General features: G+C 44.3%; 1 protein-coding gene across 5 annotated transcripts in view; it reads right to left on the reverse strand.

Annotated features, from left to right (window-relative positions):
- The window catches only part of abcc4 (ATP binding cassette subfamily C member 4 (PEL blood group)), a 566,891-nt gene that overhangs the window by 258,930 nt on the left and 280,719 nt on the right, over positions 1-27,242 (reverse strand). For all 5 annotated transcript variants that reach the window (XM_068034379.1, XM_068034378.1, XM_068034377.1 and 2 more), the window contains exons 16-19: positions 25,050-25,190; positions 10,956-10,993; positions 2,174-2,271; positions 199-345 (exon numbers count right to left, since the gene is read on the reverse strand). In XM_068034379.1, coding sequence (XP_067890480.1) covers positions 199-345; positions 2,174-2,271; positions 10,956-10,993; positions 25,050-25,190 — 424 coding nt within the window. The remainder of the gene's footprint in view (positions 1-198; positions 346-2,173; positions 2,272-10,955; positions 10,994-25,049; positions 25,191-27,242) is intronic.

Below are 27,242 nucleotides of genomic sequence, written 5' to 3' on the forward strand. Positions count from 1 at the left end.
ATTTAGAGAACACTGTCCCTTAGTGGTAGCTGTGCATAACTACAAGTATAAACCCTTAATTTTGAATCATGGCTGCATTAAAATAGCTGAACGAGAAATACTATTCAACTATGATGTGAATTACTATTCATTTACTATTCAACTTAATCAATATTTTCTCTCATTCCAAAATAAAATTATCTAGAATTCCACACTTACCTATAGGATTTCTATCAAAGAATAAAACAGGAGCTCTTATAATGGATGTAAACATTCTGTTATGCAACTCCTGTGATGCATTAACCAATATGTTGAAAATGATCAAACTTCTGGTAATTCCAAAAACCATCACAGCTATTGTTAAACCTGGAGGAAAAATAAAACTTGGTCAGCTCATCAACTGATTCTAAAATTAATAATTTAACATGACGGCATTGCAGCAATTTGGCCTGAATGGGGTTGTCATTGACCAGAAACCTAACTGGTGTAGCCATACAAATGCCGTGGCTACAAGAGCAGGTCAGAGGCTAGGAATCCTGAGGCGAGTAACTCATCTCCTGACTCCCCAAAGCCTGTCCACCATCTACAAGGCACAAGTCAGGAGTGTGATGGAATACTCTCCACTTGCCTGGATGGGTGCAGCTCCAACAACACTCCAAGAAGCTCGATACCATCCAGGACAAAGCAGCCTGCTTGATTGGCACCCCATGCACAAACATTCACTCCTTTCACCACCGACGCACAGTGGCAGCAGTGTGTACCATCGACAAGATGCACTGCAGCAACTCACCAAGGTTCCTTCAGCAGCACCTTCCAAACTTGCGACCTCTACCACCTAGAAGGACAAGGGCAGCAGTTTGCATGGGAACACCACCACCTGCAAAGTTCCCCTTCAAGCCACACACCATCCTGACTTGGAACTATATCGCCGTTCCTTCACTGTCGCTGGGTCAAAATTCTGGAACTCCCTTCCTAACAGCATTGTGTGTGTACCTACCCCACATGGACTGCAGCTGTTCAAGAAGGTAGTTCACCACCACCTTCTCAAGGGCAATTAGGGATGGGCAATAAATGCTGGCCTTGTCAACGTCACCCATATTCCATGAATTAATTAAAAAAAAGTGAATTACAACATTGTAGTTTTTTGAAATTCATCTTCTTAAAGATAGAGTTCAGGTTCAGAGGTCAGTGGGCTTTACAGGATTTGCTATTCAACAATTTTATCATGAGCACAATTCTACATTGTCAGCATGAATTCTACAATTTGACTATTTCAATATTTAGTTAAGGAAAAAAAGAGCCATAAAATAGATATTTTTCTTTCTGATTCAAAAGGTTGCAAGTTTGAACCCAACTGCAGAACTCGAGCCTATAATTTAGGCTAACACTTTATTACCATATTGAGGGAGTGCTGCATTGTTCAGAGGTCCATCTTTCTTATGATACATTTAACCTAATAGTTCAGGTGTAAGTAAAGATCCCATTTGAAAAGCAAGGCATTCTTCTGGGCCCTGGCCAACATTCCTCCTTCAACCAACACTGACTACCCTCCAAATGTAATTCAATAGTTGAGAAGCAATTTTTGAAGTCCTACAAGATGTAAAGCACTAACTACATAGATCAAAATCCTCCCTTTTTATCTGCACTGCTGAGAACATTTCTTTGACGTACATTTTTTTCAATACATGATGTTACTGCTGCTAAATATTACAAAATGCGCATTCATTCCTGCAAATTCACAATAATAAGTGGGGCATAGTTGTGACGTATGTAAGCAGACTCCTTCCCTGAGGGAGGGAGGGAAGAATAGTTGAAGGGCGAGTAAACCTGGACTTCCTTTATGCACCTTCACAGAGTTGTATTGACAGAACCTGGAAGCAGGCCATCTGCTAGCAAAGTCGGTGAAGGAATAGTACGACATTACTGATTAAAAAAAAACAAAGTGCTGGAAATACTCAGCAGGTCTGGCAGCATCTGTGGAGAGAGGAACAGAGTTAATGTTACAGGTCTGTGACCATTCATCAGAACCAGTTCTGATGAAAGGTCACAGACTTGAAACGTTAACTCTGTTTCTCTCTCTTCAGATGGTCCCAGACCTGCTGAGTACTTCCAGCACTTTCTGTTTTTATTTCAGATTTCCAGCATCTGCAGTTTTTTGCTTTCATATAAAAAAATCACACTGCTTTTTCTATACCTGCATATGTTCCTAAATAAAAGTTAATATCCAGTTGCTGCATTGTGTTATTCCGGCCATTTACTTGAGTAATATTCAACTGCTCCTGACTTGTAGCCCTGCAAAACATAACAGCAACACAACATGTTACAGAATAACAACGAGGCAAAACTTGACATAAAAATACGTTTATGTCGATTTGCCAGTTACAGTGTTCACCTCCCAGTTTGAATTTACTATGCTTTTGCTAGGTTCTCTTCCTCAACACTCCAGTTTTCAGCCAAAGTACTAGTGATAGCAGAACCTTTTCTTGACACAAGTGCATGTACGAGAAAACATTTTCCTTTAAAAATGTATGCCTTATGACATAAGTCAAGTATGAACCCTCGATTTATTACCATACTGAAAACTATCCCTATTTGTAAGGACTGTCCAAGAATGTGTTAATACTTGTAGGGGTCCAAACGTGGGTGCAGATAATTGCAGAGCACCCAAAGGTGGGCTACTATTTGTTTTTTTCCCCTAAAAATATACTTTATTCATAAAAATCTGTAAAAAAAATACATTACAAAACAGTTCAAAACAGCATCAAGTTGATATTCCAAAAAGTGCAAAGGAAATCAGCTTTCTTCAATACAGGAGTTTGTTGCCTCACAACCCTTCCATTCCATTTTACAGGCCATGTACATTTTACAGTAAATCCATATTTGGTGTATACAGCCCGAGGGGTTTCCCATGGGTCCAGTCCCTCAGTTCACTTTGGTGGGGGGACTTTACACAGTGGTCTTTCCCCATTGAGCCTTTGCAGCGGCTGTCTCAAGCTTTAGTGCGTCCCTCAGCACACAGTCCTGGACCTTGGAACGTGCCAGTCTGCAACACTTGGTCATGGACAACGCTTTGCGCTGGAAGACCAGCAAGTTTCGGCCAGACCAAAAAGCGTCTTTCACCGAACTGATGGTCCTCCAGCAGCAGTTGATGTTTATCTCGGTGTGCGTCCCTGGGAACAGCCCGTAGAGCACAGACTCCTGTGTTAACAGAGCTGCCTGGGGAACCTCAACAAAAACCACTGCATCTCTTTCCACACTTGCTTTGCAAAGACACATTCCAGAAGGAGGTGAGCAACAGTCTCTTCCCCACCACAGCCACCTCGAGGGCAGCGTGCGGAGGGGGCGAGACTCCGGGCGTGCAGAAAGGATCTGACAGGGATGGCTCTTCTCACCACCAGCCAAGCTACGTCTTGGTGCTTGTTTGAAAGTTCTGGTGATGAGGCATTCTGCCAAATGACTTTGACAGTCTGATACTATTTGCAGTGGATTCAAAGATGTGTTAACATATTTAAGACCCTTCTTTCACAAAGAAAATCTGGACACTATTAGAGCAGAAGCACATTTAAGTTCAACATCTGAACATAAAAAGTGCGTAACTTGATGTCCTTTCGTCTGCTGCATTCACCTATATTTAAAGTGTTCAAATTTAGTTCAAGAACTCGTGGATGGTGATGTTTTAAAACCGAAACTTACTTTGTTTTGAAAATCAGGTAACACAAGGAGGACAGAAATCCCACATTTATTTCAAGAAGCACATATTCCACTCAGGGCTGGACTTTACAGCCCCACTTCCCCCCACCCCCCCGACATTGGAGGTTGTGGAGCAGGAGGGGGCCAGAAGATGACTCCGGCAGAGGCCCGCCACAGGCCTCGATGTCAGGAAGGCCCAGCTCCATATTGCTGGTGACAGCGGCGAGGCCTTGGTGGCAGCCACCCCACTGCTCAGTGACAGGAGCCAATTCTAAATATTTAAATAAATGTTAATTAATAAATAAATGTCCTACCTGCTCCTGCTGTCTGTCCCCCTCCCGACATTGGCGCCGGTAGCCGGCACTCCCGCGCCTTCAGATTTCCGTCTGGAGATCCAAGGTGTAACACTGGTGGGGAGGGGGGAGCAGGTAAGTTTCTCTGTGCGGGAATGGGGTCAAACTCCTCCGATTGGTTTAGAGGATGGTGGGAAGTGGTAAAGTGCATAGTTTATGAACGTTGTGGGACGAAGGTCAGGTGCACAAGGTAAGTATTTTGGGGAGGGGGGAGAGGGCAACGAATGAATTATTCAGTTATTGGGGAGGTGAGAGAGCTGCTAGAAACATTTATTTAATTTTTCCAATCAATTTCAAATCACTGTTCTTTAAAAATTTAAATTGTAACGTCGGGCTCAAAGCCCTTTAAAAATGGCATCAGTGCCTGTGCAGTGGTGCATGACGCCATTGCCGGAGATGGACCACCCGCCCCCTCCACATCATCGGGGGGGGAGGGGGGGGGGGCGGGTTGCCCCGCCATTTAAATGAGCTGCCACGCTGAATATCACGGTGGCTCCGTGACGTTCTGTCCGTATGGGCAGACCGCCATTTTTGAAGCTCGTGGCGAGCTTATAAAATCCAGCCCCCAGTCTTATGCATGCTCCAAGAACCCTAGTTCAACAAACTATGGTTGAGGAATGCTGTAATCATTTAAAAAAAATTCATTCTAGGATATCATTAGCAAGGCCAGCATTTACTATCATCCTAGCTGCCCTTGAGAAGCTGGTGATGAGCAGCCTTCTTGAATGGCTGCAGTCTGTATGGTGAAGGTACTCCAAGAGTGTTGTTACGTAGCGAGTTCCAGGATTTTGATGCAGCAACGATGAAGGAACAGTGATATGTGCCCACGTCAGGTTGCTGTGTCTTTTCAAGAATTTGTAAATTTCTAAATTAGGAGTGATCAAAAGACACTTAAGATAGAAAGTGGGAAGATAATTGATAAAATAATCAAACTTAAGACAGGATATAATCCTTCGTCTGGATAGATTACGTCCATGTATATTAGAAGCAGTTACGGAAACGGTAGCAGAGGCACCATGTATATAAAAAAAAAATCAGAAAAGAAAATAGTGTCAAAGGATTGACAGGCAATCAAAGTTATTCCTATATATAAAAAGGGAGACAGAACAAGACATTGTAGCGTTGGAAAGAGGGAATGTCCTTGAGGGGGCAAGGTCAGAATCCATTTGGTTAGAATTAACAAGCAAAAAGGGGTATCATCATGCTACAAGGGGTATTCTACAGGTCTCCAAACAGTGAGTGCGAGAAAGAGAGAGAGAATCTGCAGGGAAATCACAGAGATATGCAAGAACCATACAGTGGGGTCTTTATGCAAATATTAATGGAAATAATGTTAGAGTAAAGGGAAAAGAGGGAAAGGAATTTCGGAAATGTGTTCAGGAGAACTTCCTGGAACAGCATGTTCTCAGTCCAACTGGAAAGAGGCATTGTTGGATCTGGTGCTGGGAAATGAGGTGGGTCAAGTGGACCAAGTGCCCTTAGGGAGGCACTTGGGTTAAGAGTGATCATCGTATCATTAAGGTTTAAGACTATAAGTTTTAGACAAGTAACACAGAAAAGCATGGAACGATATAAGGTAGGATATCTAGATTGAAAAAGGGCAAATTTCAATGTGACAAGAAAGTAACTAGCCAGGGTAAAAAGGAACCAAAGACTAACAGGAAAAACTGTAATGGAACAATGAGCTATATTTAAAGGAAGAAATGCTTCAGGTACAGGCTAGGTACATTTCATCAAAGGTGAAAGGTAGAGGAACCAAAAATAGGGCTCCTTGGATGACAAGGGAAATAAAGCGCGGCTACCCAACCCGAACAGACCCGACGACATGTGTCGGGGTCGGGTCGGGTTGGGTCTCTCTTCCGGGTCCAGCATCTGGGCTCGGGTCGGGTCAGGCTGGACGTGGACAGTGCTGCTCGTGGGCTAATATAGTGCAGGGATATTACAAGTGAGCGCCAGCCACTGTCAGAAATCTAACAATGCTATGTTACAGTTATACACAAGGTGGAGCACTGGTAGTTAACACAGGGACAGTGCCGACAGTGCAGTTAGGTTGCAGTTATATTGTGATGTGCCACTGGAAAGCAGTTACAGACGTGCATTGATCTTAATGTGTCAGTGTAAGTAAGGAGTCAGCTCACAATCCGAACCTAGAGTGCACTAAAGGCAAGGCGTAAAAGTCTGACCAAAAAAGCATCTCACATGCTTTGAGTTCACAGACTGCATGATGAGAAGCCACATTTTAAAAGTGCCATATCATCCATTAAACTGTGTGAAAACTTTGAATGGAGTCTTTTTAGTGCTATGAGGAAATCAGTGCTCCCAAGCCACCCCTGATAACAGACAAAATTAACCACCAGAGAGTGGGGGGTTCTAAGAACGCATTGAAAATTTTACTAAGAGCCCAAGGGATGCACCACGCAAACTCCAATCGGTAGGCCGCCTATGACCCCAGGTACTGGCCTGAAACTGTTATCTACAGGATCAATACAGTCTTCGTGCTTGGGCACAAGGATGGTGGTGGAGGGATCGGGGGAGTGGTGGGGGATGGTATCTGTAACCTAAGCAAGGGGAAAAAAAACACACGTTCTTCTGACCAATTTAACTGATGCAGTTCTAGGAAGTGAGCGATTTGTTTTGTAAAAGTGCTTGCAGGTAGGAAATAGCAACTGTATTCATGGGATGGATAATGATTTGAATCAATGTAACCCTGGTTGTAAAATTTCAACAAACCAACAGTTGTAGAGTGATACAAGTGGCATTGAAATCATTCCAAGGAGCACTTAGAACCCTGGGTCAGCCTTTAGGGAGCAGGATTCAGTTGTATTTGAGCTAGACTCTCAGGTATAAACTTTCTTTACACAGATCCTCATCATCTGGTAGAACCGTTACTCAGAGAGAAAAAAACCTTTCTTCGCTTCCCACGTAATGTCCTCCCTTACTGTGGCAAAAGCCATGGCATTTCACAGTTTCTGCTGATTTCAGGGTGAAATGTGGGTTATTTAATGGGCGGTGCATCCGCACTGATATCTCAAATACACTGAGAACAATATTCTAACTGGTTCCAGGTCTCGAGTAGAAACAGCTTTAGAAACGTTCAGAAACAGTGAAAGATGCAACTCCTGTGGAAGCTGCTTTTGATTTTACATACCGGAGTTCAAGGTAAGTTACCCTGATCAGATTTGTGTAATAACTTGGTCCTGTGATGTGCATTTAGAAGCATTCGATATTCCTTTGGAATATTTCAGCATTATATCGATGTGGAACTGCAGAGAGAGAGACAGAGGGTCCGAGTGACAACCATACATTTGGATCACGGTAAAGCCTCACTACATGTCAGGTTTGGGTCGGGTTGGGCATTTAAAAAAAATTAAAGGGCTCGGGCTCGGGTTGGCTATTGTTGGATCGGAGCCAGGTCGTGTTTTAATTTTATACCCGAGCCAGGCTTTAAAGGGAAATAGAGATTATGATGAAACAAAAAAAGAGGGTGTATGAAGCATGTCAAGTGAATTCATCAAGTGATAACCAAGACAAATACAACAAGTTGAGAGGGGAGGTGAAGACGAAAATAAGACTGACAAAGAGAGAATATGAGGATAGAATGGCAGTCAACATAAAAGGGAATCCAAAAATCTTCTACTGGCATGTAAATAGTAAGCAGGTAGTAAGAGGTGGAGGGGGGCCAATTAAGGACAAAGAGGGTAATATATGTTTAGAGGCACAGGGCAAGGTTAGAATACTTACTTAGTACCTTGTATCGGTGTTTACTAAGTTAGTGAAATCTGACAAAATATCAGGAGAAGCAGAGAGTAGAGGTAATGGATAGGGCAAAATTGAGAGGGAGGAGGTACTGGAAAGGCGGGCTACGTTTAGGGTAGATAAGTCACCTGGTGGCTTGCATCCCAGGATGCTAAAGGAAGTGGGGGTGGATTTAATGGAAGGGCTTCCAAAAATCTCCCAATTTTCCCTTGATATGGGGGAGGAGCCAGAGGATTGGAGAATGGCAAATATGTCACGCTTATTCACGAAATGTGTAAGGACAGTCCAAGCAATTACAGACTGGTTAGTTTAACTGTTTTCTGTTCTTAAGCCAATCAAGAGGTTCATTTCCAGAGGGACAGAACTGAAAAGCAGAGAAGTTATGTTAAACTAGTGTAGAACATTGGTTAGATCAGACCTAAGAGTACTGCGCACAGTTCTAGTCATCATATTACAAAAAGGGCATAGAGGTATTGGGAAAAGGTGAAAAAGATTCACAAGGATGATACCAGAACTGAGAGGTCATACTTATAGGGAAAGGATGAACAGGCTGGGGTTCTTTCCTGTAGAAAACCTGGAGAAGGCTGAGAGGTGACTTGATAAAGGTCTTTAAGATAATGAAAGGGTTTGACAGGGTAGATGAAGAGAAAATGTTTCCACTTGTGGGGAAGTCCAAAACTAGGGGCCATAAATATGAGTAGCTAATAAAGTAATGGGGAATTCAGGAGAAAGTTCTTTACCCAAAGAGTGGTAAGAATGTGGAACTTGATACCATAAGAAATAGCATGGATGCATTTAAGGGGAAGCTAGCTAAGCATGAGGGAGAAAGGAATATACTGATAGGGCTAAATGAGGCAAGGTAGGAGAAGGCTGCTACCTAGAGGTGTCTTTACTCTGAGGTCATTAATTAACCCTGTCACATTACACAATACCAAGTATAATATAACCTGCTTTCTGGTCGGTTCCAGAACATGCTTCTCTAAGAAACTATCTCAAATGTATTCTATGAACTCATCATCCAGGCTACTATCACTAATCTGAATTTTCCAGTTTATATGTAGATTAAAATCATCCATGATTATTGCCGTCCCTTTTTATTGCCCTCTATTGCTACTATTGGTTGTGAAAGGAGCAACAAACTTAAGATGAGCGTACAACGTAATTCTAAAGATAGCGGGATTGAATTTCCATGGCATTTTCCTGATTTCCAGCTGTAACTTCAGCAGAAGATTAGGGAAACGCTGCAGCAACTTTGTAAAACACAGCTTACACTGTTATTGCAGGGTTTCCTTGATCTTCTGCCATAGTCACGGTTGGTGATTGGGAGAAATCCTGTGGAAAATTTACTGTAGTTGTTTGCTAAAATAATATTTAAAAGCATATAATAAACGTTAAGACACGAGTAGGCTGATTTTCCTCCAGGTCCATGACAGGCATTGCTTAGCCAAAGCGCCTGTTAGGGGAGAGACACCCATGATTTTCCCAACCTTGGCAAACAAATGGTGCAGGATGGACTATTTTAGAATGGAACTTAAAGGCTAAATCTGCCCTCTCAGGTGGATGTAAAAGATTCCATGGCATTATCTGCAGTACGGCATCTCTCCAGTGTCCTGGCTAATATTGATCCCTCGACCAACATCAAAAATCAGATTATCTGGTCAGTATCATATTGCTGTTTCTGGGACCTTGTTGCATGTAAATTGGCTGCTGTGTTTCCTACATCACAACAGTGACCACACTTCAAAAGTATTTCATTGGCTGAAAAGTGCTTTGGAATGTCCTGTGGTTATTTAAGACTATATACAAATGCAAGTCTTTCTTTTCTGAATGTTGCTGCAGAGCAGCAGCCAGACAGACTTGTAGCTCAAAAATTGTCAGGAGAGGGGAAGGGCAATTCTTAAAAAATTTGAAGTACCTCCTTTTCTCCGGCTATCTTTGGGCTGCCCCGGAGGCCCTGAAGACTCTCTGGTCTGGGGAGGATCCAAGCTTTAGCCCCACTGCCAAGTTTCTTTGGCTGCACATCACAAGTAACCCAAGTGGAAAGTGAAAGTTAAACAGGCACAGGCCCAGTTACATTAGATGAGAAATCCCAGGACATCCTATGACAGCTTTGTTTGGTGGAGAATGAATGCAGCATGTCTCTGTCACCAGTTCTCCTTTGATGTATCTGGAAATTGAACACTTCCCAGTCTCTACAAAGAGAAATCTCACCTGAGGCATCTAAAGTTGGGTCAAGTTCATAAAAGTGAGGAGCACCAAGAGCACGACATTGACTGTAACTCAAAAAAACATAGTAAAGTAAGTTGTTAAGCAAACCAGAAGCTACTTTAGTTGTGACAGGCTGACTGACTGAACTGACAACAGTGTGTACTGAGAGGTCAGTGCTAATAAGAAACAGGGCCCATCATGTAACATTGGGGAAAATAATCAAGAAAAGTACTTGAATACTTGTGAACACCACAGTAGCTGGGAGCACAGAAAAGGTGGTATCAGGAGCGAGACTTATAATGTGTGCAGCATGCATGATGTAGGACATCCTCAGAAGCATAAGTTGTCAAGTATTGTGGTTTTCAAGCAAAGGAATGCTGTGCTCAGGTACACTGCAGGGAAGATAGATCCCTGGAAAATATATTCCAGAAACTGGTCACCCCAGAAGTGAAGCGGAAGAGTTAAGCAGAGTGAGGAAGTGATTGACCACCCATAAGGAAAGGTGGGAGGAACAGCACAAATCATCACAGGAACAATTTGTGGGTCTGGACTGGTCAGTTCTCGACATCTTTGATAAGGACCAAAATGAGTATCATGAACAATGGTGCGTTACAACTGGGCAAGGATTGCCCATGGGGAAAGTAGTGATGTGATTCGGGAGAGCATGCCTGTGATAGTGTTGAGGGAATTCTGTAATTCAAAGCTAGGTAACATGATTTATAGTCTGGGCTGAAAGTCGTTGATAAAGCCAGGATAAAGTACACAGCAGAGGGTGAATAAACTTCTGGAAAAGGAACAACATTAATTTCTTTCATTGTGTTGTACACCTTTCACCTTATTTATTTCTTGGTTTCACAAACTTTGAAAAGGTGCTCAAGGTAGACACAAGTTTTGAATAATCTTCCGACTACTGATTCAGGATGACTCCAATGCAAAACAGACCATAAATCAAAAGTGAACCATTCTTACCAGTAAGACAACCACCAGTCCTGAAGTACATAAGATACCTGCAGCAGACAGAAAGAAAACCTAGAAATTAGGATTGAACAGATAAATTATCATATTTAACAGGACATCCGATAAACTTGGCCTCCAATAACGAATGCAGAGGATTGCAATCCTGCACAATACAAATTTCTCAACCTGCCCAAAGTTTGCACAGCTATGTTAACTACGCAATTTTAAAAAAGGTCACCTTCTCAGTTGAAATTAAACGATTATGTATTTTCTTGAATTATCTGAGTATCCAGTTTAAAACATGACAGCTGCAGAGGAGTGTACTAGGGGAAATGGAACAGAGTGCAAAGATAACCAAAAGCAAAATCATTAATACCTGAAAGCATTGTTGCAGCCATAGTCCCAGAGGACCACAGACATCTCTCCCCATTAGAGAGAGACTGTTGGTGATGTATAGCTTGTGGGTCACCACTCCTCAAGCTTGGGGTAAGGTGAGGAGGCAGGCCTCCGTGAACTACCACAGCCGGTATGGGGATTGAACCACGCTGTTAGCATCTTTCTGTATCACACTCTAGCTGTCTAACCAACTGAGCTAACCGACCCTGACCTTATAGTATTAGAGCTAACACATTGAAGGCTATATTAATGACAGAGCAAGAAGAAAAAAAAATACAGAATTACAAAACTGCAATTGAAGTCGAATTTAACTGAAGTGTTTCCATGGACATAAATATTGCCCTGTACTGCATTTCAACCAAGGTTTGGTGCTCAAAGTACATCTTGTTATTAGGTTATACAGATTCCAGTTAGGGGGAGAGAAAGGCATTTCTGTAACCGTAATCGAGACTCCTGCATGTTGCGTTGCCTCCCTGGTGCCAGGGTAAAGGACATCACAGCGAGGGTGCAGGGTGAAGGGAGTGAGACAGAAGTTGTAGTACACGTTGGTACTGATGACATAGGGAGGGCAGGTGTTGAAGTCCTATGGTCAGATTTTCAGGAGCTAGGGAGGAAGTTATAAAGTAGGACCTCGGAGGTAGTAATCTCTGAATTATTCCCAGTGCCACGTGTCAGCTCAAGTAGAAATAGGAAGATGCAGATGATCAATGCGTAGCTTGAGACATGGTTTAGGATGGAGGGCTTCAAATTCTGGGGGTATTGGGACCAGTGCTGGGGCAGGAGGCCCCCACTGAAAAGGGATGGGTTGCACTTCAACAGGACTGGGACCAAGGTCGTCACGGGGATGTTCACTAGTGTGGTTTGGGAGGGTTTAAATTAAATTGGCAGATATAGAAGTAGAAGAAGATTAAGGTGCAAAAAGGAGTGAGTGTTGGACAGCAGTACAGAAGGAAATATTAGGTAGGAGCGGACTAAGAAGGACTATAAAGAGTACAAAGGCAAGTTTACAATGCATGTATGTGAATGTACAAAGTGTGGTGAGTAAGGTTAGTGAGCTACAAGCACAAATAGCCATGTGGGAATATGATGTAGTGGCAATAATGAAACATGCAGACCAGATAGGAAAGGGAAAAAGAGAGGTCGAGTGGCAGTATTGATTAAGGAAGACATTCTAGTGTTGGAAAGAGAGGATGTCCTTGAGGGGGAAAGCCATCTGGTTAGAAATGAGAAGCAAAAAGAATATGATCATGTTACTGGAAGTATTCTATAGGTGTCCGAAGAGAGAGAGAGAGGGGCGGGGGGGGGGGGGGGGGGGGGGGGGTGAGAGAGAGGGGGAGAGAGAGAGACAGACAGAGAGAGAGAAGCAAATCTGCAGGGAAATCACAGAGACTTGCAAGAACTATGGAGTGGTGATGATGGGGGACTTTAATTACCCACTATCGATAGAGATAGTGTTAGAGTAAAGAGTAAGTGGGGGAGGAATTTCTGAAATGTGTTCAGGGGACCTTCTGTGACCAGTATGTTCTCAGTCAAAGCATAAAGGAGGCATTGCTTCATCTGATGTTGGGAACTGAGATGGGCCAAGAGGACCAAATGTCTCTGGGGGAACACCTGGCTAAGAGTGATCATCATAAGTTTTAGATTAGCAATAGAGAAGAGAAGGGAACATCTAAAGGAGAACTTCTAAATTGGAAGAGGGCTAACTTCAATGGGATGAGAGGAGATCTAGCCAGGTAAAATCGAATCAAAGACTGACAGAAAAGACTGTAACAGAACAATGGATGATCATTAAGGAAGGGATGTTTTAGGTACAGGATAGGTACATTCAAATAAGAGGGAAAGACAGGGGAGCCAAAGCCAGGGCTCCTTGGATGATGAAGGGGATAGAGAATATGATGAGACAAACAAAAGAAGAGGTGTATGATGCATGCCGAGTGAATTCTACAACTGAGAACCAGGCCAAATACAATAATTCAGGAGAGGCGAAGTGAAGCATAAATTAAGACTTGGCAAAGAGAGATGAAAAAAGATGGAAGTTAACATAAAAAGGCACCCAAAAATCTTCGACCAGCATGTAAATAGTAAGCAGATAGTAAGAGGTGGGGTGAGGCCTATTAGGGACAAAGAGGGTGATATATGCTTAGATGTACAGGACAAGCTTAGAATAGTTAATAAGTACTTACAAAGTGTTTACAAAGGAACAGGATGCTGGCAAAATATCTGTAGAAGTGGAGATGGTAGGGGTAATGGATGGGGTGAAAATTAATAGGCAGGATATACCGAAAAGGGTAGCTACGCTTAGAGTGGATAAGTCGCCTGGTCTGGATGATTTGCATCCTAAACGACATAGATGACTATGTGGGGGGTAGGATCAGTAAGTTCGCGGATGACACAAAGATTGGCCGAGTGGTTAACAGTGAGGTTGAGTGTCGTGGGTTACAGGAAGATATAGACGGGATGGTCAAATGGGCAGAAAAGTGGCAGATGGAATTTAACGCTGAAAAAAGTGTGAGGTGATACACTTTGGAAGGAGTAATGTGACACGGAAGTATTCAATGAATGGCCTGACACTGGGAAGTTCCAAGGAACAAAGGGACCTTGGCGTGTTTGTCCATAGATCTCTGAAGTCAGAAGGGCAGGTTAATAGGGTGGTGAAAAAGGCATATGGGACACTTGCCTTTATCAATCGAGGCATAGATTACAAAAGCAGGGAGGTCATGTAGGAGTTGTACAGAACTTTGGTCAGGCCACAGATGGAGTACTGTGTGCAATTCTGGTCACCACATGAGAGGAAGGATGTGATTGCACTGGAGGGGGTGCAGAGGCGATTCACCAGGATGTTGCCTGGGATGGAATATTTATGCTCTGAAGAGAGGTTGGATAGGCTTGGGTTGTTTTCGCTGGAGCAGAGAAGACTGAGGGGTGACCTAATCGAGGTGTACAAGATTATGAGGGGCATGGACAAGGTGGATAGGGAGCAGCTGTTCCCCTTAGTTGAAGGGTCAGTCACGAGGGGACACAGGTTTAAGGTGAGGGGCAGGAGGTTTAAGGGGATTTGAGGAAGAACTTTTTACCCAGAGGATGGTGACGGTCTGGAATGCACTGCCTGGGAGGGCGGTAGAGGCGGGTTGCCTCACATCCTTTAAAAAGTACCTGGATGAGCACTTGGCACGTCATAACATTCAAGGCTATGGGCCAAGTGCTGGCAAATGGGATTAGGTAGACTGGACAGGTGTCTTTAATGCATCGGTGCAGACTCGAAGGGCCTCTTCTGCACTATTATTCTGTGATGTTCTGTGCGCTCACTCTGAAACTGAGCTGCAGATCACTGCTGACAACTTCTCCAAAGCATATGGGAAAAATTAGTCTTTCACTAAACACTCAGAAAATGAAGGTCCTCTTCCAACCAATTTCCACAGCACAACATTCCACACCCGCCCCAGCACCTGTCAGTCAAGATCAATGGCGAGATCCTGGGAGCCTCCTCTCGGTGAAGGCAAACATAGATGAGGAGGCTCATCATCGCCTCCAATGTGACAGCTCAGCCTTCGGCCAACTGAGGAAAAGAGTATTTGAGGATCAGGATCTCAAGGCTGAGACTAAGATCATGGTTTACCGGGTAGCAGTGATCCCTCCGCTCCTATACGCTTCCAAGACTTGAACAACCAGCAGCAGGCACGTCAAAGCACTGGAGAAGAAGTGCCTCCACAAATTCCTCCAAATCTGGTGGCAAAAAAGGTGGTCCAACAGCAGCGTCCTCTCCCAAGCCAACTTGCCCAGCATTGGGGTGCCAATCACCCAAAACCAGCTCCGCTGGGTGGGACTGCTGTTCACATGCCTGACACCGGACTCACGAACACGCACTGGAGAGGGTGCAGAGGAGATTCACCAGGATGTTGCCTGGGCTGCAGCATTTCAGCTATGTGGAGAGATTGCATAGGCTAGGGTTGTTTTCCTTAGAGCAGAGAAGGCTGAGGGGAGATATGATTGAGGTATACAAAATTATGAGGGGCATAGATAGGGTCGATAGGAAGAAACTTTTTCCCTTAGCGTAGGGGTAAATAACCAGAGGTCATAGATTTAAGGTAAGGGGCAGGAGGTTGAGAGGGGATTTGAGGGAAAATTTATTCACCCAGAGGGTGGTTGGAATTTGGAACACACTGCCTGAAGGAGTGGTAGAGGCAGGAATCCTCACAACATTTAAGAAGTATTTAGATGAGCACTTGAAATGTCATAGCATACAAGGCTACGGGCCAAGTGCTGGAAAATGGGATGAGAATAGATAGGCTTGATGGCCAGTGCGGGCACGGTGGGCCGAAGGGCCTGTTTCTGTGCTGTATAACTCTATGACTCTATGGCTGAACCTCTACATCAACTTCACTTACCTGCCCTATCCCCATGATTCCCGTAGTACCCAAAAGCCTAACGATCTCAGTCTTGAATATACTCATGAACCACAGCCCTCTAAGGTAGAGAATTCCAAAGATTCACAACCTTTTGAGTGAAGAAATTTCTCATCAACTCAATCTTAAGTGGCCAGCACTTTATTCTGAGACTATGACCTCCTAGTTCTATATCTCCACCAAGGGAAACAGCCTCACAGCAATGATATCATTCTTCAAAACTCCAGAAAATATAGGCCCATTCTACTCAATTTGTCCTCATAGGACAGCCGCTTCATCCCTGGGATCAATCTAGTTAACCTTTTCCAGCTATCAGCCCAAGCCTAGCTGTTGCCCAGATCTTACTGCATCCAGGAACGACTGTTTCATTATCTGAGGAATTGTAAATGGATCTGAACACTGGTATCACCAGCATACAGTTTCATCCCTCTAAGGCAAGTATCTCTTTACTTAGGTAAGGTAACCAAAATTGTACACAGCACTCCAAGTATAATTGCAGCAAGACTTCCTTACTCTTATACTCTAACCCCCTTGCAATAAAGGCCAATGTACTATTTGCCTTCATAATTGCTTGCTATACATACTTTGTGATTTGTGTACAAAGACACCATTTCCCTCTGAATACCAACAAAGTCTCTCACCTTTTAAAAATATTTTCTTTTTCCATTCTTTCTACCAAAATGGATAATTTCACACTCCCCCATGTTATACTTCATCTGCCATCTTCTTGCCCAATCAGTTAAACCGTCTTACATATCTTTGCAGCCACTTCACATCCCCCTCACAGCTTACTTTCCTGTTTAACTTTGTATTATCAGAAAACCTGAATATACTAAGTCATTGATATGGACTGTAAATAGCTGAGGCCCAAGCACTGATCCTATGGCACTCTACTAGTTACACCCTGCCATCCTAAAAAGGACCCTTTCATTCCAACTCTGTTTTCTGTCTGTTAACCAATCTTCAATCTATGCTAATATCTTACCTTGAATCCCATGAGCCCTAATCTTGCGTAACACCTCTTATGTGACACCTTATTGAATGCCATTTGAAAACCCAAATATATAACATCCATTGGTTTCCCTTCATCTACCCTGCTAGTTACACCCGCAAAAAATTCTAAAAGATTTGTTAAACACATAAAACTTGCATGAAACTGTAATGACTCAGCCTAATTATTCTATGATTTCAGGTGCATTGTTAAAATGTCCTTAGTAATAGATTCCAGCATTTTCCCTACTACTGATGTCAGGCAACTAACCTAGTTCCCTATTCTCTCTCTCCCTCCTTTCTTGAACAGCAGGGCTACATTTGTTACCTTCCAATTCACAGGCACCATTCTAGAATCTATGAAATTCTGGAAGATCAAAACCAATGCATCTACTATCACTGTAGTTACGTCTTTTAAAACCTTAGAGTGTGGGCCATCATGTACAGGAAATTGGTTGGCTTTTAGTCCCACTAATTCCTCTAGTACTTCATCTTTACTAATATTAATTACTTTAATTTTCTCAATCTCATTAGACTCTTGGTTCCCCATTATTTATGATATGCTTTTTGTGTTTTCTACTGTGAAAGCAGACACAAAATATTTGGTTAAGGTCTCTGCCATTTCCTTATTTCCCAGGATAATCTTTTCTTTCTCTGCCTCTGAGGCACCCACGTTTACTTTTGCTAATTTCCTTTTTACATCCTTAATCTGTTTTTATATTTGTTTCTTGTTTGCTTTCATGTTCTACTTAAATCTTCTTTATTAATTTCTTGGTCATCCTCTGCTGATTTTTAAAACTCTCCCAATCCTCAGCTTACAGCTCTTTTTGGCAACATTGTAAGCCTCTTCTTTTAATCTAATACTGTTCTTAACTTCTCTAGTTGCCATGGCTGTATCCCTTATTTAATAAGTGCAATTTTTATTCTTCAAGGGAATATGTATTTGTTGAGAATTATAAATTATTTCTTTAAATGTTTGCTATTCCTTATCTACCATCATATCTTTTAAATCTACTTTCCCAATCTACCTCAGCCAACTCATCTCTGATAACTCTGTAATCGGCTCTACTTAAATTTAAAACTCTACTTCCGGACTTAACCACATCACTCTCAAACTCAGTATGAAATTCTAACATATTTTGGTTACTCTTCCCCAGAGGATCCTTTATTAAAAAATTACTAATTAGCCCTGTCTCATCATATAATATTAGTTTGAAGATAGTTTGCTCCCTATTTGGCTCCTCAGCACATTAATCTAGAAAATTGTCTCAAATGAATTGCATGAACTCATCCTCCAAGCTACTCCTGCAAATTTGGTTTTCCTAGACTATAGGAAGATTGAAGTACCCCAGGACCCTTGTTACATGCTCCTGTAAGTTATTGGTTTATACTCTGTCCAACAAAATAATTATTGTTAGGGGGCCTATAAGTTACTCCTACCAGTGTTTTCTGCTCTTCGTTACTTCTTAGCTCCATCCATAACAATTCTGCATCCTAATTGTCTGGGCTAAGATCCTTTCTCCCTACTGCCTATCTCATTCTTTTTTAACAAGGCTACCCTCCTTTTCCATTTTGCCTATTTTTTCTGAAAGTCAATATTTATTTCTCAACCTTGGTCACCCTGCAGCCACATCTCAGTAATGGCTACTAGATCAAACCCAATTATCTATATTTGTGCCATTAATTTGTCCATCTTGTTATGAATGCTTTGTGGTTTCAGATAATTCCGCCTTTAATTTTAACTTATTGCTATTTTCCCTGATGTAGCCTTAGTCGCTAATGCCTTAATACCATTATTAAACACTGTCTCTTCCTGGCATAGTCTGCTTGATTTTATCCAAATCTTTACTCTGCTCTCGAACCTTGACTTTTCTCTTCAGACTTATAAATTTACCCTCACCTGAACCGTCGCACCCCTTATTTGTTTGAAGTCCTATCTGTTGGGGGACAGGCTTTACAGAGCCCACCTGGCCTGATTCACCCTAAAACATAGAAACATAGAAAATAGGAGCCAGAGTAGGCCATTCGGCCCTTCGGGCGTGCTCCACCATTCAAAAAAGATCATGGCTGATCGTCTAATCCAGTACCTTGTTTGTTCCCGCTTTCTCCCCATATTCCTTGACCCCTATGGCATTAAGAAATATATTTAATGACTTGGCCTCCACTGCCTTCAGCAGTGGAGAATTCCACAGGTTCACCACCCTCTGAGTGAAGAAATTTCTCCTCATCTCGGTTCTAAATGGCATACCCCAAATCCTGAGACTGTGACCCCTGCTCCTGGACTCCCCAGCCATCAGGAACATCCTCCCTGCATCTAGCCTGTCTAGTCCTGTTAGAATTTTATAGGTTTCTATGAGATCCCCTCTCATTCTTCTAAACTATAGTGAATATAGGCCTAGTCGACCCAATCTCTCCTCCTATGTCAATCCTGCCATCCCAGGAATCAGCCTAGTAAATCTCCTTTGCACTCCCTCCATGGAAAGAACATCCTTCCTCAGATAAGGAGACCAAAACTGCACACAATATTCCAGATGTGGTCTCACCAAGGCCCTGTATAACTGCAGTAAGACATCCTTGCTCCTGTATTCAAGTCCTCTTGCAATGAAGGCTAACATACCATTTGCCTTCCTCACTGCTTGCTGCAGCTGAATGCTTGCTTTCAGCAACTGGTGTACAAGGACATCTAGATCTCGTTGCACCTCCCCCTTTCCCAATCTATCACCATCCAGATAATAATCTGCCTTTCTGTTTTTATAACCAAAGTGGATAACATCACATTTATCCACGTTAAACTGCATCTGCCATGCATTTGCCCACTCACCCAACTTGTCCAAATCACATTGGAGCCTCTTTGCATCCTCCTCACAGTTCACATTCCATCCCCAACCCCCCCAACCCCCAGCTTTGTGTCATCTGCAAACTTGGAAATGTTACATTTAGTTCCCTCACCCAAGTCATTAATATATATTGTGAATAGCTGAGGTCCAATCACTGATCCCTGCGGTACCCCACTAGTCACTGCCAGCCACCCAGAAAAAGAATGAGTAGTCAGGGAAGGGGACGAAATCAGGAGCAAGGGACTAAAGTTACTAGCAGGAGCAAGCACTTACTACCCTCAAGAATGTGGTAGTAAGCCACCACCTTGAACCGCTGCAGTCCAATGTGGTGAAGGTATGCCAAGATTTTGACCCAATGACAGAGAGGGAATGGCAATATATGTTCAACTCAGGATGATGTACAAGTTGGAAATGGTGAAACTAGCATCCACCTGCTAAAGTTCTCCTTCTAGGTGGTGGAGGTCATGGGACTGGCAAGGGCTGACAAAGAAGTTTTGGTGAATTTCTGCAGTGCATCCTGTAGTTGGCACATAGTGCAGCTACAGTACATCGGTGACGGAGAGAGTGAATGTTCAAGGTAGTGAATAGGGTGCTGATCAAGCAGATTGTGCTAAATGGTGTCGAACTTCTGGACTGGTGTAGCTACACTCATCCAGGCAAGTGGACAATATTCCATCACACTCCTCAATTGTGCTTTAGAGGTGGTGGAAAGGCTTTTGGGAGTCATTAGGTGAGTCACCTAATGCTGAATAAGCAGCCTCTGCCCTACGCTTGCAGTTAAGTTATTTATGTGGCTGGTCCTATTGTGTTTCTGGTCAATGATGATCCCAAGATATTGATGGCAGGGGATTTGATGATGGAAATACCATTGAATGACAAGTGGGGGTGGTTAGATATTGTTGCTGAAGATAGTCGTTGCCTGGCATAAATGTTATTTGCCAGTTATCAGCCTAAGCCTGGATCTTGCCGCCTACAGGAATGGAAAGCTTCGTTATCTGAGGAATTGTGAATGGATCTGAACACTGTGCAATCATCAGCATGCATGGTACTCTCCGACCTTATGATGGAGGAAAGGTTATTGATGAAGCAGTTGAAGGTAGTTGGGCCTAGGAAATTGCCCTGAGGAACTCATGCAGTGATGCACTTGGATTAAGATGAACGACTTCCAACAATCACATCCATCTTCCTTTGTGCCAGGTATGACTTCAGTTACTAGAGAGTTTTCCCACTGATCCTCATTGATTTCAGTTTAGCTTTCCCAATGTTCAATGAGGAAATTTTCGCTCCATGGCGGCGCCCTTTGAACTCAGTGGGGTGCCCACATTCAACGGCCGCCACTGAGCCCCTGTGATATTACGTGCGGGGCCTCATTAGCATCACTGAGTTTAGCCGCACCCCCCCCACCCCATATTACGGGGGGAGAGGCAGGACATCTGGCGCAGTGAGGAACCTTTTGACAGCTGTGCTGCAGGTGCTGGGGCCCTATTTTAAGCGCTCCAGCACCTGCTTCCTGACAGCTGTCAAAGAAATACTTACCTCACTGTTGAAAGAGTGGGGCTGCTGTCAATTTGGCAGCAAAGCAGAAAGCGCTGGAGAAACTCAGCAGGTCAGGTAGAGAGAGAAGCAGAGTTACCTTTCATGGCTGTGACCAAGTTCACAGACCTAAAAGTTAACTCTGCTTCTCTCTCCACAGATGCTGCATGACCTGCTGAGTTTCCCCAGCACTTTCTGCTTAGCTGTCACATACTTACCCTGCCGTGTCCCAGTACCCTGTGAAGTTGCGATCCTCTTTTTCCGCTCAAGTATTATATTCCTTCTTGTAGGCGTGCCGCACCTGGGTGAATAATCTTAATTTTGCGCATTGCAGGACGGGAGACTTAAACGTACCATAAAAGGCAAATACACAACAGAAATAAAACCATAAATGAAGAATATTTACATACAATGGGCTTCTAATCATCTGACTGTGAAAAGCTGCAGACTAATATGCATTTGGAATCTGTATTCATTTCTCTGCTAACTGTTATGTGAAAATACAAGTAACTGCAATTAAACAATCTTAGTTAAAAACAGGAAAATATGTTCATATTCTAGCTGCATTGCCAACAAAAAATATTGCACCAATAAATATGATCAGCTGCTGCAGAAGCAAAGTGTTCATGAACATGCATTGATGTATAATAGTTGAAAAACCATGACAACAGCACAGATTTCCTCACTAATCCTGCATTGGTTTTCAAACATGTGCAAGACAAACCTTGCAGCCAGAAGTTAGAGCAGTTAACGATGGAGTCACCTTTGCATTTAAAGAACCACACCAAAAGCCGAGGATGGCAGAGGGGTAGTCTAGGATGGCCCCCACAGTGCAGCGAAGCCTCCCTGCTCACTCTCCTCCAGGCTGTGCAGGCAAGGCGGGAGGTCCTTTTCACTAGTGATGGTAAGAAGAGGCCCTCCTGCCCGAAAGGCAATCTGGCTGCAGATGGCAGAGGAAGTGAGTAGCCATGGGGCCATCTGGTGCCAAAGGGTCCAATGCCAGAAGGGGATGAACGAGCACTCCCCCAGCCAGCCAGGGCCCTCTAGGCCTTGTGCACACAGGGTACGAGTGCCAAAGTCATCCACAGCCAAAGGGCAATCAGACCAGCAGCCTTCCTCCAGTCAGGATGCTAGCGCAGAGGTTGCACCAAGAAGGGGCATTTGCAAGTGTACAGAGAACACACTGACACAAATGCCACAGCAATGTAAATAGGTCTTTCACTAAATGTTCCTCACCAACACATGTGTCCTTTTCTCTGTGTGAATGATGTGTGCCAGCAGTAGCGCCAATGTCACATCCCTTTACACCGTTGGCCCTTCAGGAGAGTCAACGTACACAATATCATTGCCATGCCACCATTACTCATGAGCATCTCCACGGATGCAGTGACATGGACATTGGCTCAGTCAGCTGCTGCCTCTAATGGTTTACACAGGGATGCTGCAGATGTGGACTGGTGTACAGCAGGTGTGCAAGGGTGATGTGTAGCTTGCAGAGCTCATGTCGGTTCCTATTGAGCAGACAGCCTTTGTCTGATAAGCCACTGCTGTACATCCCTAGCTCACTGCTAGCCCTGCATGCAGACTCTGGGTGCCATCTGCCCTCCCTTACGCCTTGCATGTTGTAGGTCCTCAGCGTCATCATAGTCCAAGGAAGAATCCTGTTCACATCTCTCCTCATCATACCAGGCCTGGCCCCTATTGGGTACGTAGTTGTGCAGAACAGCAAAGAAAGGAGCTGGCCTTTTCGGCCCGTATCAGGGCATCACCCTATCCATCCAGGCATTGGAAGCTCTTTTTCAGCATGCTGATCACCTGCTTAATAGTGGCTCTTGTAGCTCAGTGGCTGGCGTTGTATTTCTGCTCTGCAGCAGTGGTGGGGTCTCTCACTGGTGTCGGGAGCCATGTCTGCAAGGGATAACCCTTGTCTCCAAGAGATAGCCCTTGTTTACAAGAAGCCACCCCTCCATTTGAGCCAGTTCAGTGAACAGCGGTGGCAGCTGGGACTGGCGAAGGACCCAGTTTTCACGGCAGCTGCTTGAGAAGCGGGCACAGATTTGCATGAAGCATCTCCAGTGATCATATAACAGCTTCACCTAGATTGAGAGGATTCCTTTAATGGTGACGTCTGCAGGTCGTAACCTGGCTGGAGGCCTGATGGGTGCAGTCTATGATCATTAAAACCTATGGTTCTTCGGCAATGGTGCTGAAACCAATGGCCCTCTGGGCCTGGCTGTGAAAGTCCATCATGAAGTGGGCATACTCACAAGGCCCGCCAGTGCAGGGTATCGGTGACCTCCCTGATGCAGTGGTGCAATGCTGGCTGTGTGACCCCACAGAGGGCCCTTGAAAAGCTGCATAGGCGTCAAGCTTGAGACCCGCTGCCACTATGAGGATCGCAGGCATAGGATGTCCACCAAAGCCCATGGGCTGCAGGTCATCTTTGAGCAGGGCACAGAGATATGTCACCACCTTCTCTACATGTACAATCGCCTCTGACACTGCTGCTCTGACATGTGATGGCATGCTATGTGGGACCTGTAGATGCACGGCGACTGTAATGGCGAGCTCCTCTTGGGGGCTGCTGCTCACGACCGGAGGCCTCTATGTGGACCTGCCTCTTGATTTTGTCTCCGGTGCATACAGATCCTCAGGAGCAGAGGATAAGCCACACCCATTTCCATGTGATAAAGTTGAACCCTTTATTTATTCGAAGGTTCCTAGCAGGGCAGGGATTGGTGTTGATAGCTACATCAGGTGCTTTCATGGATCAACTATGTGACGTGCCATGGCATTGCCCCTCTTGGCCAATACTCGGAGTGGCACAGCATTACCACATCAAGATCCTACCAGCTGAATCGATTGCCCCCACCATCCATATAACCTTAACGCTCCTACCCTTTCTGGCAGCCACCCCATACACAGGGTGACAAGAGTGCCATTGCCCCTTCACAAACACAAACAAACACAAAGCATACACTGTTTACAGAGGCAGGGTACACAGTACCATCCTTTATGCCTTCAGAACTTTCCCTCCAGTAATCCCAAACCTCTTCCCTCCTCCCTTTAATAATGCAGAGTGAGACTCCTGTCATCCCCCCTCCTCCCTTCCAGTATGCAGAGTGGGATCCCTGTAATCCCCCCTCTCTCCTCCCTTCCCATATGCAGAGTGAGACCCCTGTAATCCACCCCTCCCTCCTCCTTTCCAGTATGCAGAGTGAAATCCCTGTAATTCCCCCCTCCCTTCAGAATGCAGAGTGAGACCCCTGAATATCAGAACTTACCTTCTGTAGCGAAACCTTCTGTTTCTGATGACCCGCTAGCATTTCTAATCGTGAACAGGACGGCACGTGATGGCTGCCTGTTCTACGTAAAATGAGGAAGTGTGCATGGAGAGGCGGTGGGCTGCATAATCTACAGAGGTGAGTACTGTTTTCCATATTCTAACTGAAGTGCCGCTGCCGAGTGGCAGGGCAGCCGCACCGAGGTCCCTCGCCCCCCCCCACCCCTCGCTGCTGGCAATTTGCGCGGGCCCTTCTCGACATCGCGGGTCGAGGCAGGCCTCTCCCCGCAGAATTTTACCATTCCCCGTGCCACAACCCGCAGTGTCGAGGGGCCAGTAAAATTCAGCTCAGGCAGTCAAACAACAAAGATCAAGCAAAGTGAAGATAGGTGTTGCCAGCACATGTATGGAAGCTGACCCATGTCTATCAATGGTGCCGTCGAGGGCAGTAAGGATAAATCTTTGAGTAATTCCAGAGGTGCCTGAGCAGAGGGTGGGAAGAAAGCCTCAAGGCTTAGCAGCAATGTACCATTTTTAAAAAGAACTTACTGCTCAATGCACAAGAAAAAATGACATAAAATTCTGAAGACATTTCATTATTTTTGAAGTCTCATTAGTGTTATCTACAAATACTATAATTTTCATTAGCATAACTATGGCTTACCTGTGCCAACAAATTGAGAATGATGACAACCAACACCATAAAGCCACTGGCTCCTGCTAGAAAATACTTCTTATAAATTTTAAAACCAACTGATCCCTCAGAACGACTCTCTTCCGGTACTGCCGAGTGCTTGAACTCTCCCTGTCAAACAATAAGTGTAGAATGCGATGAACCACAGATTACAACTTTCAGATCCTCATAATGTCTGTGAGCCATATGAGAATACAATTAAAATTACTTCAAAGGATTGTAAAAAATAATCTGCAAGTTATGTGACAACACTGCAGAACAGTCAGAACACTGAGAACAGTTCTTTGAAGTTATTGGTGCTGAAAATTCACAAAGCTGTTTACACCCAAGCAACATCAGTAGGGATGGATTTTCGCCACCCATTGAATTGTACTGCTGACCACATTGTGCGGGGTCAATTTATTCTCACACTTGAAGTCAGAATAGGCTGGCCAACTCACTTGCATTACAAAGGGAGTAAATAACGTGTGTGAGGGGGGCAAGGGGTGAGGAGAACAGAATTAAGTATGACAGAGAGAAAAAGAAAACACGGAGGCACTGCAGATAAGTGGTGCACGTTTTATCAAAATGCTCAACTGCAGTAATTTCTTAATAAAATGATTCTCTTGTGATTTCTCAACACTTCATCTGGCTTCTCTGTCACACTTGGGTGGCCTGCAATAAAACCCTCAGACAAGCAGGGCTGAATTTTCCTGGTCCATTGGGCTAGGAGGTGGGAGAGCTGGCAAAATGGAAGGGGAAGGCATCCGGAGGGGAGCCCAACGTCTTCCTGTCGCCTTGCCATATTGCCAGGGGTGGGAAAGTTGGCGGCTTGGCCACCTGCCAGTTGAGCCATTTAAATGCCCAATTAAGGGCCATTTTCTGCCTCCGCAGGCCCTCCATGGCCTACGGATGGGCACCCAGCAGCAATGGCTGCCCTCGTGGCAAGAGCACAGCCAATGCTCCACGACCACCCTGCACCCCTCACCCTGAACTCCGAAGCCTGGCTGTTAGGCCCCGGATTCCCCCAACTATCTTTGAAGGCATCCCATCATTGAGGCACAATCTCCCTGGAGCTGTTTCCTCAGTAATGGCTACCACTAGTAGTGGTGTTGCTGAGGTTACTGAGCTGCTGTCCCTCTCATTGATCCAGCAGCTTTTGGGGGTGGGTACTGTGCAATTGCTGGCAGACTGTTACCGGCCAGCAATATGTCACCTCAGGTCCCACTGCCTGCTGAAGTGTGGTCACCTCCCACTGGCGGGATTTGCCAGTATGCAGAAAAATTCAGCTGGTGGTGACAGAAAGAGGTGAGCCAGAGTTTCTTGGATGCTGACTTTGGATCTTCCTGGATAAGATATGTCAGCTTACTTGGGCTCGATCAGAAGTATGCAACCAAAAGCAGTTACCAGGGCCACTTGCAAGGTTGCAAGTAGTGACACTCACCCCAGAAGGGTGCTGGAAAAAGGATAATGGCCTGATCTTGGCAGGGCCAATGGTCTTCTTTCCACTTTGGGAACACCAGCACACGCACGCACGCACTCACTCAAAGAATACCCAAACTTCTTTAATGGAATGGCATTTGGTATGCTAAGTTTTACAACCAGGTGAAAAAGAGGTCTAGGGTTCCCTTTCAGTCTTATCATAACAGGGTTCAATTTTAAACACACAGTGTTTTATCGCCCCCTTGGTGAATCCTTGTTCACCGCTTTCCAATTATAAGGCAAAGAAACCAGCACAAACAGGCTTTCTTACGTTTAAAGAAGAAAAGTTGAAATTTATTAAGCTTAAACATAAACTTTAATCCGGTTAATGCCTATGGATACACAACGCACCCATGCTAGCATGCATACGCGATATACACATTCAAATAGAGACAGAAAAGCAGAAAAAAAATAAAGTGGAATGGTTTGAGGTCATATCTGTAGAGTTGTTGTTACGGTTCTTCAAGCTCACTGTAGAGTCCTTGATTGTAGGCAGATTTTGCTTTTCGTTGGGGCGAGTATTCTTCTTAAATCTTGTTTGCTGTAGGAGAATTTTCTCTCTTGGGGTTCATGTGTCTTCAGCGGATTCAGAGGCTTGTGAGAAAGAGATGGGAGCAGACATGAAAGATCTTCTCAGCTCAGGAGCAAACAGACTTACTCTGAACTGTTTGTACAAATTCAAAAAACTCAGGTTGCCCAGCA

The sequence above is a fragment of the Heterodontus francisci genome, chromosome 6 (assembly GCF_036365525.1).
Source record: "Heterodontus francisci isolate sHetFra1 chromosome 6, sHetFra1.hap1, whole genome shotgun sequence".
NCBI lineage: Eukaryota > Metazoa > Chordata > Chondrichthyes > Heterodontiformes > Heterodontidae > Heterodontus > Heterodontus francisci.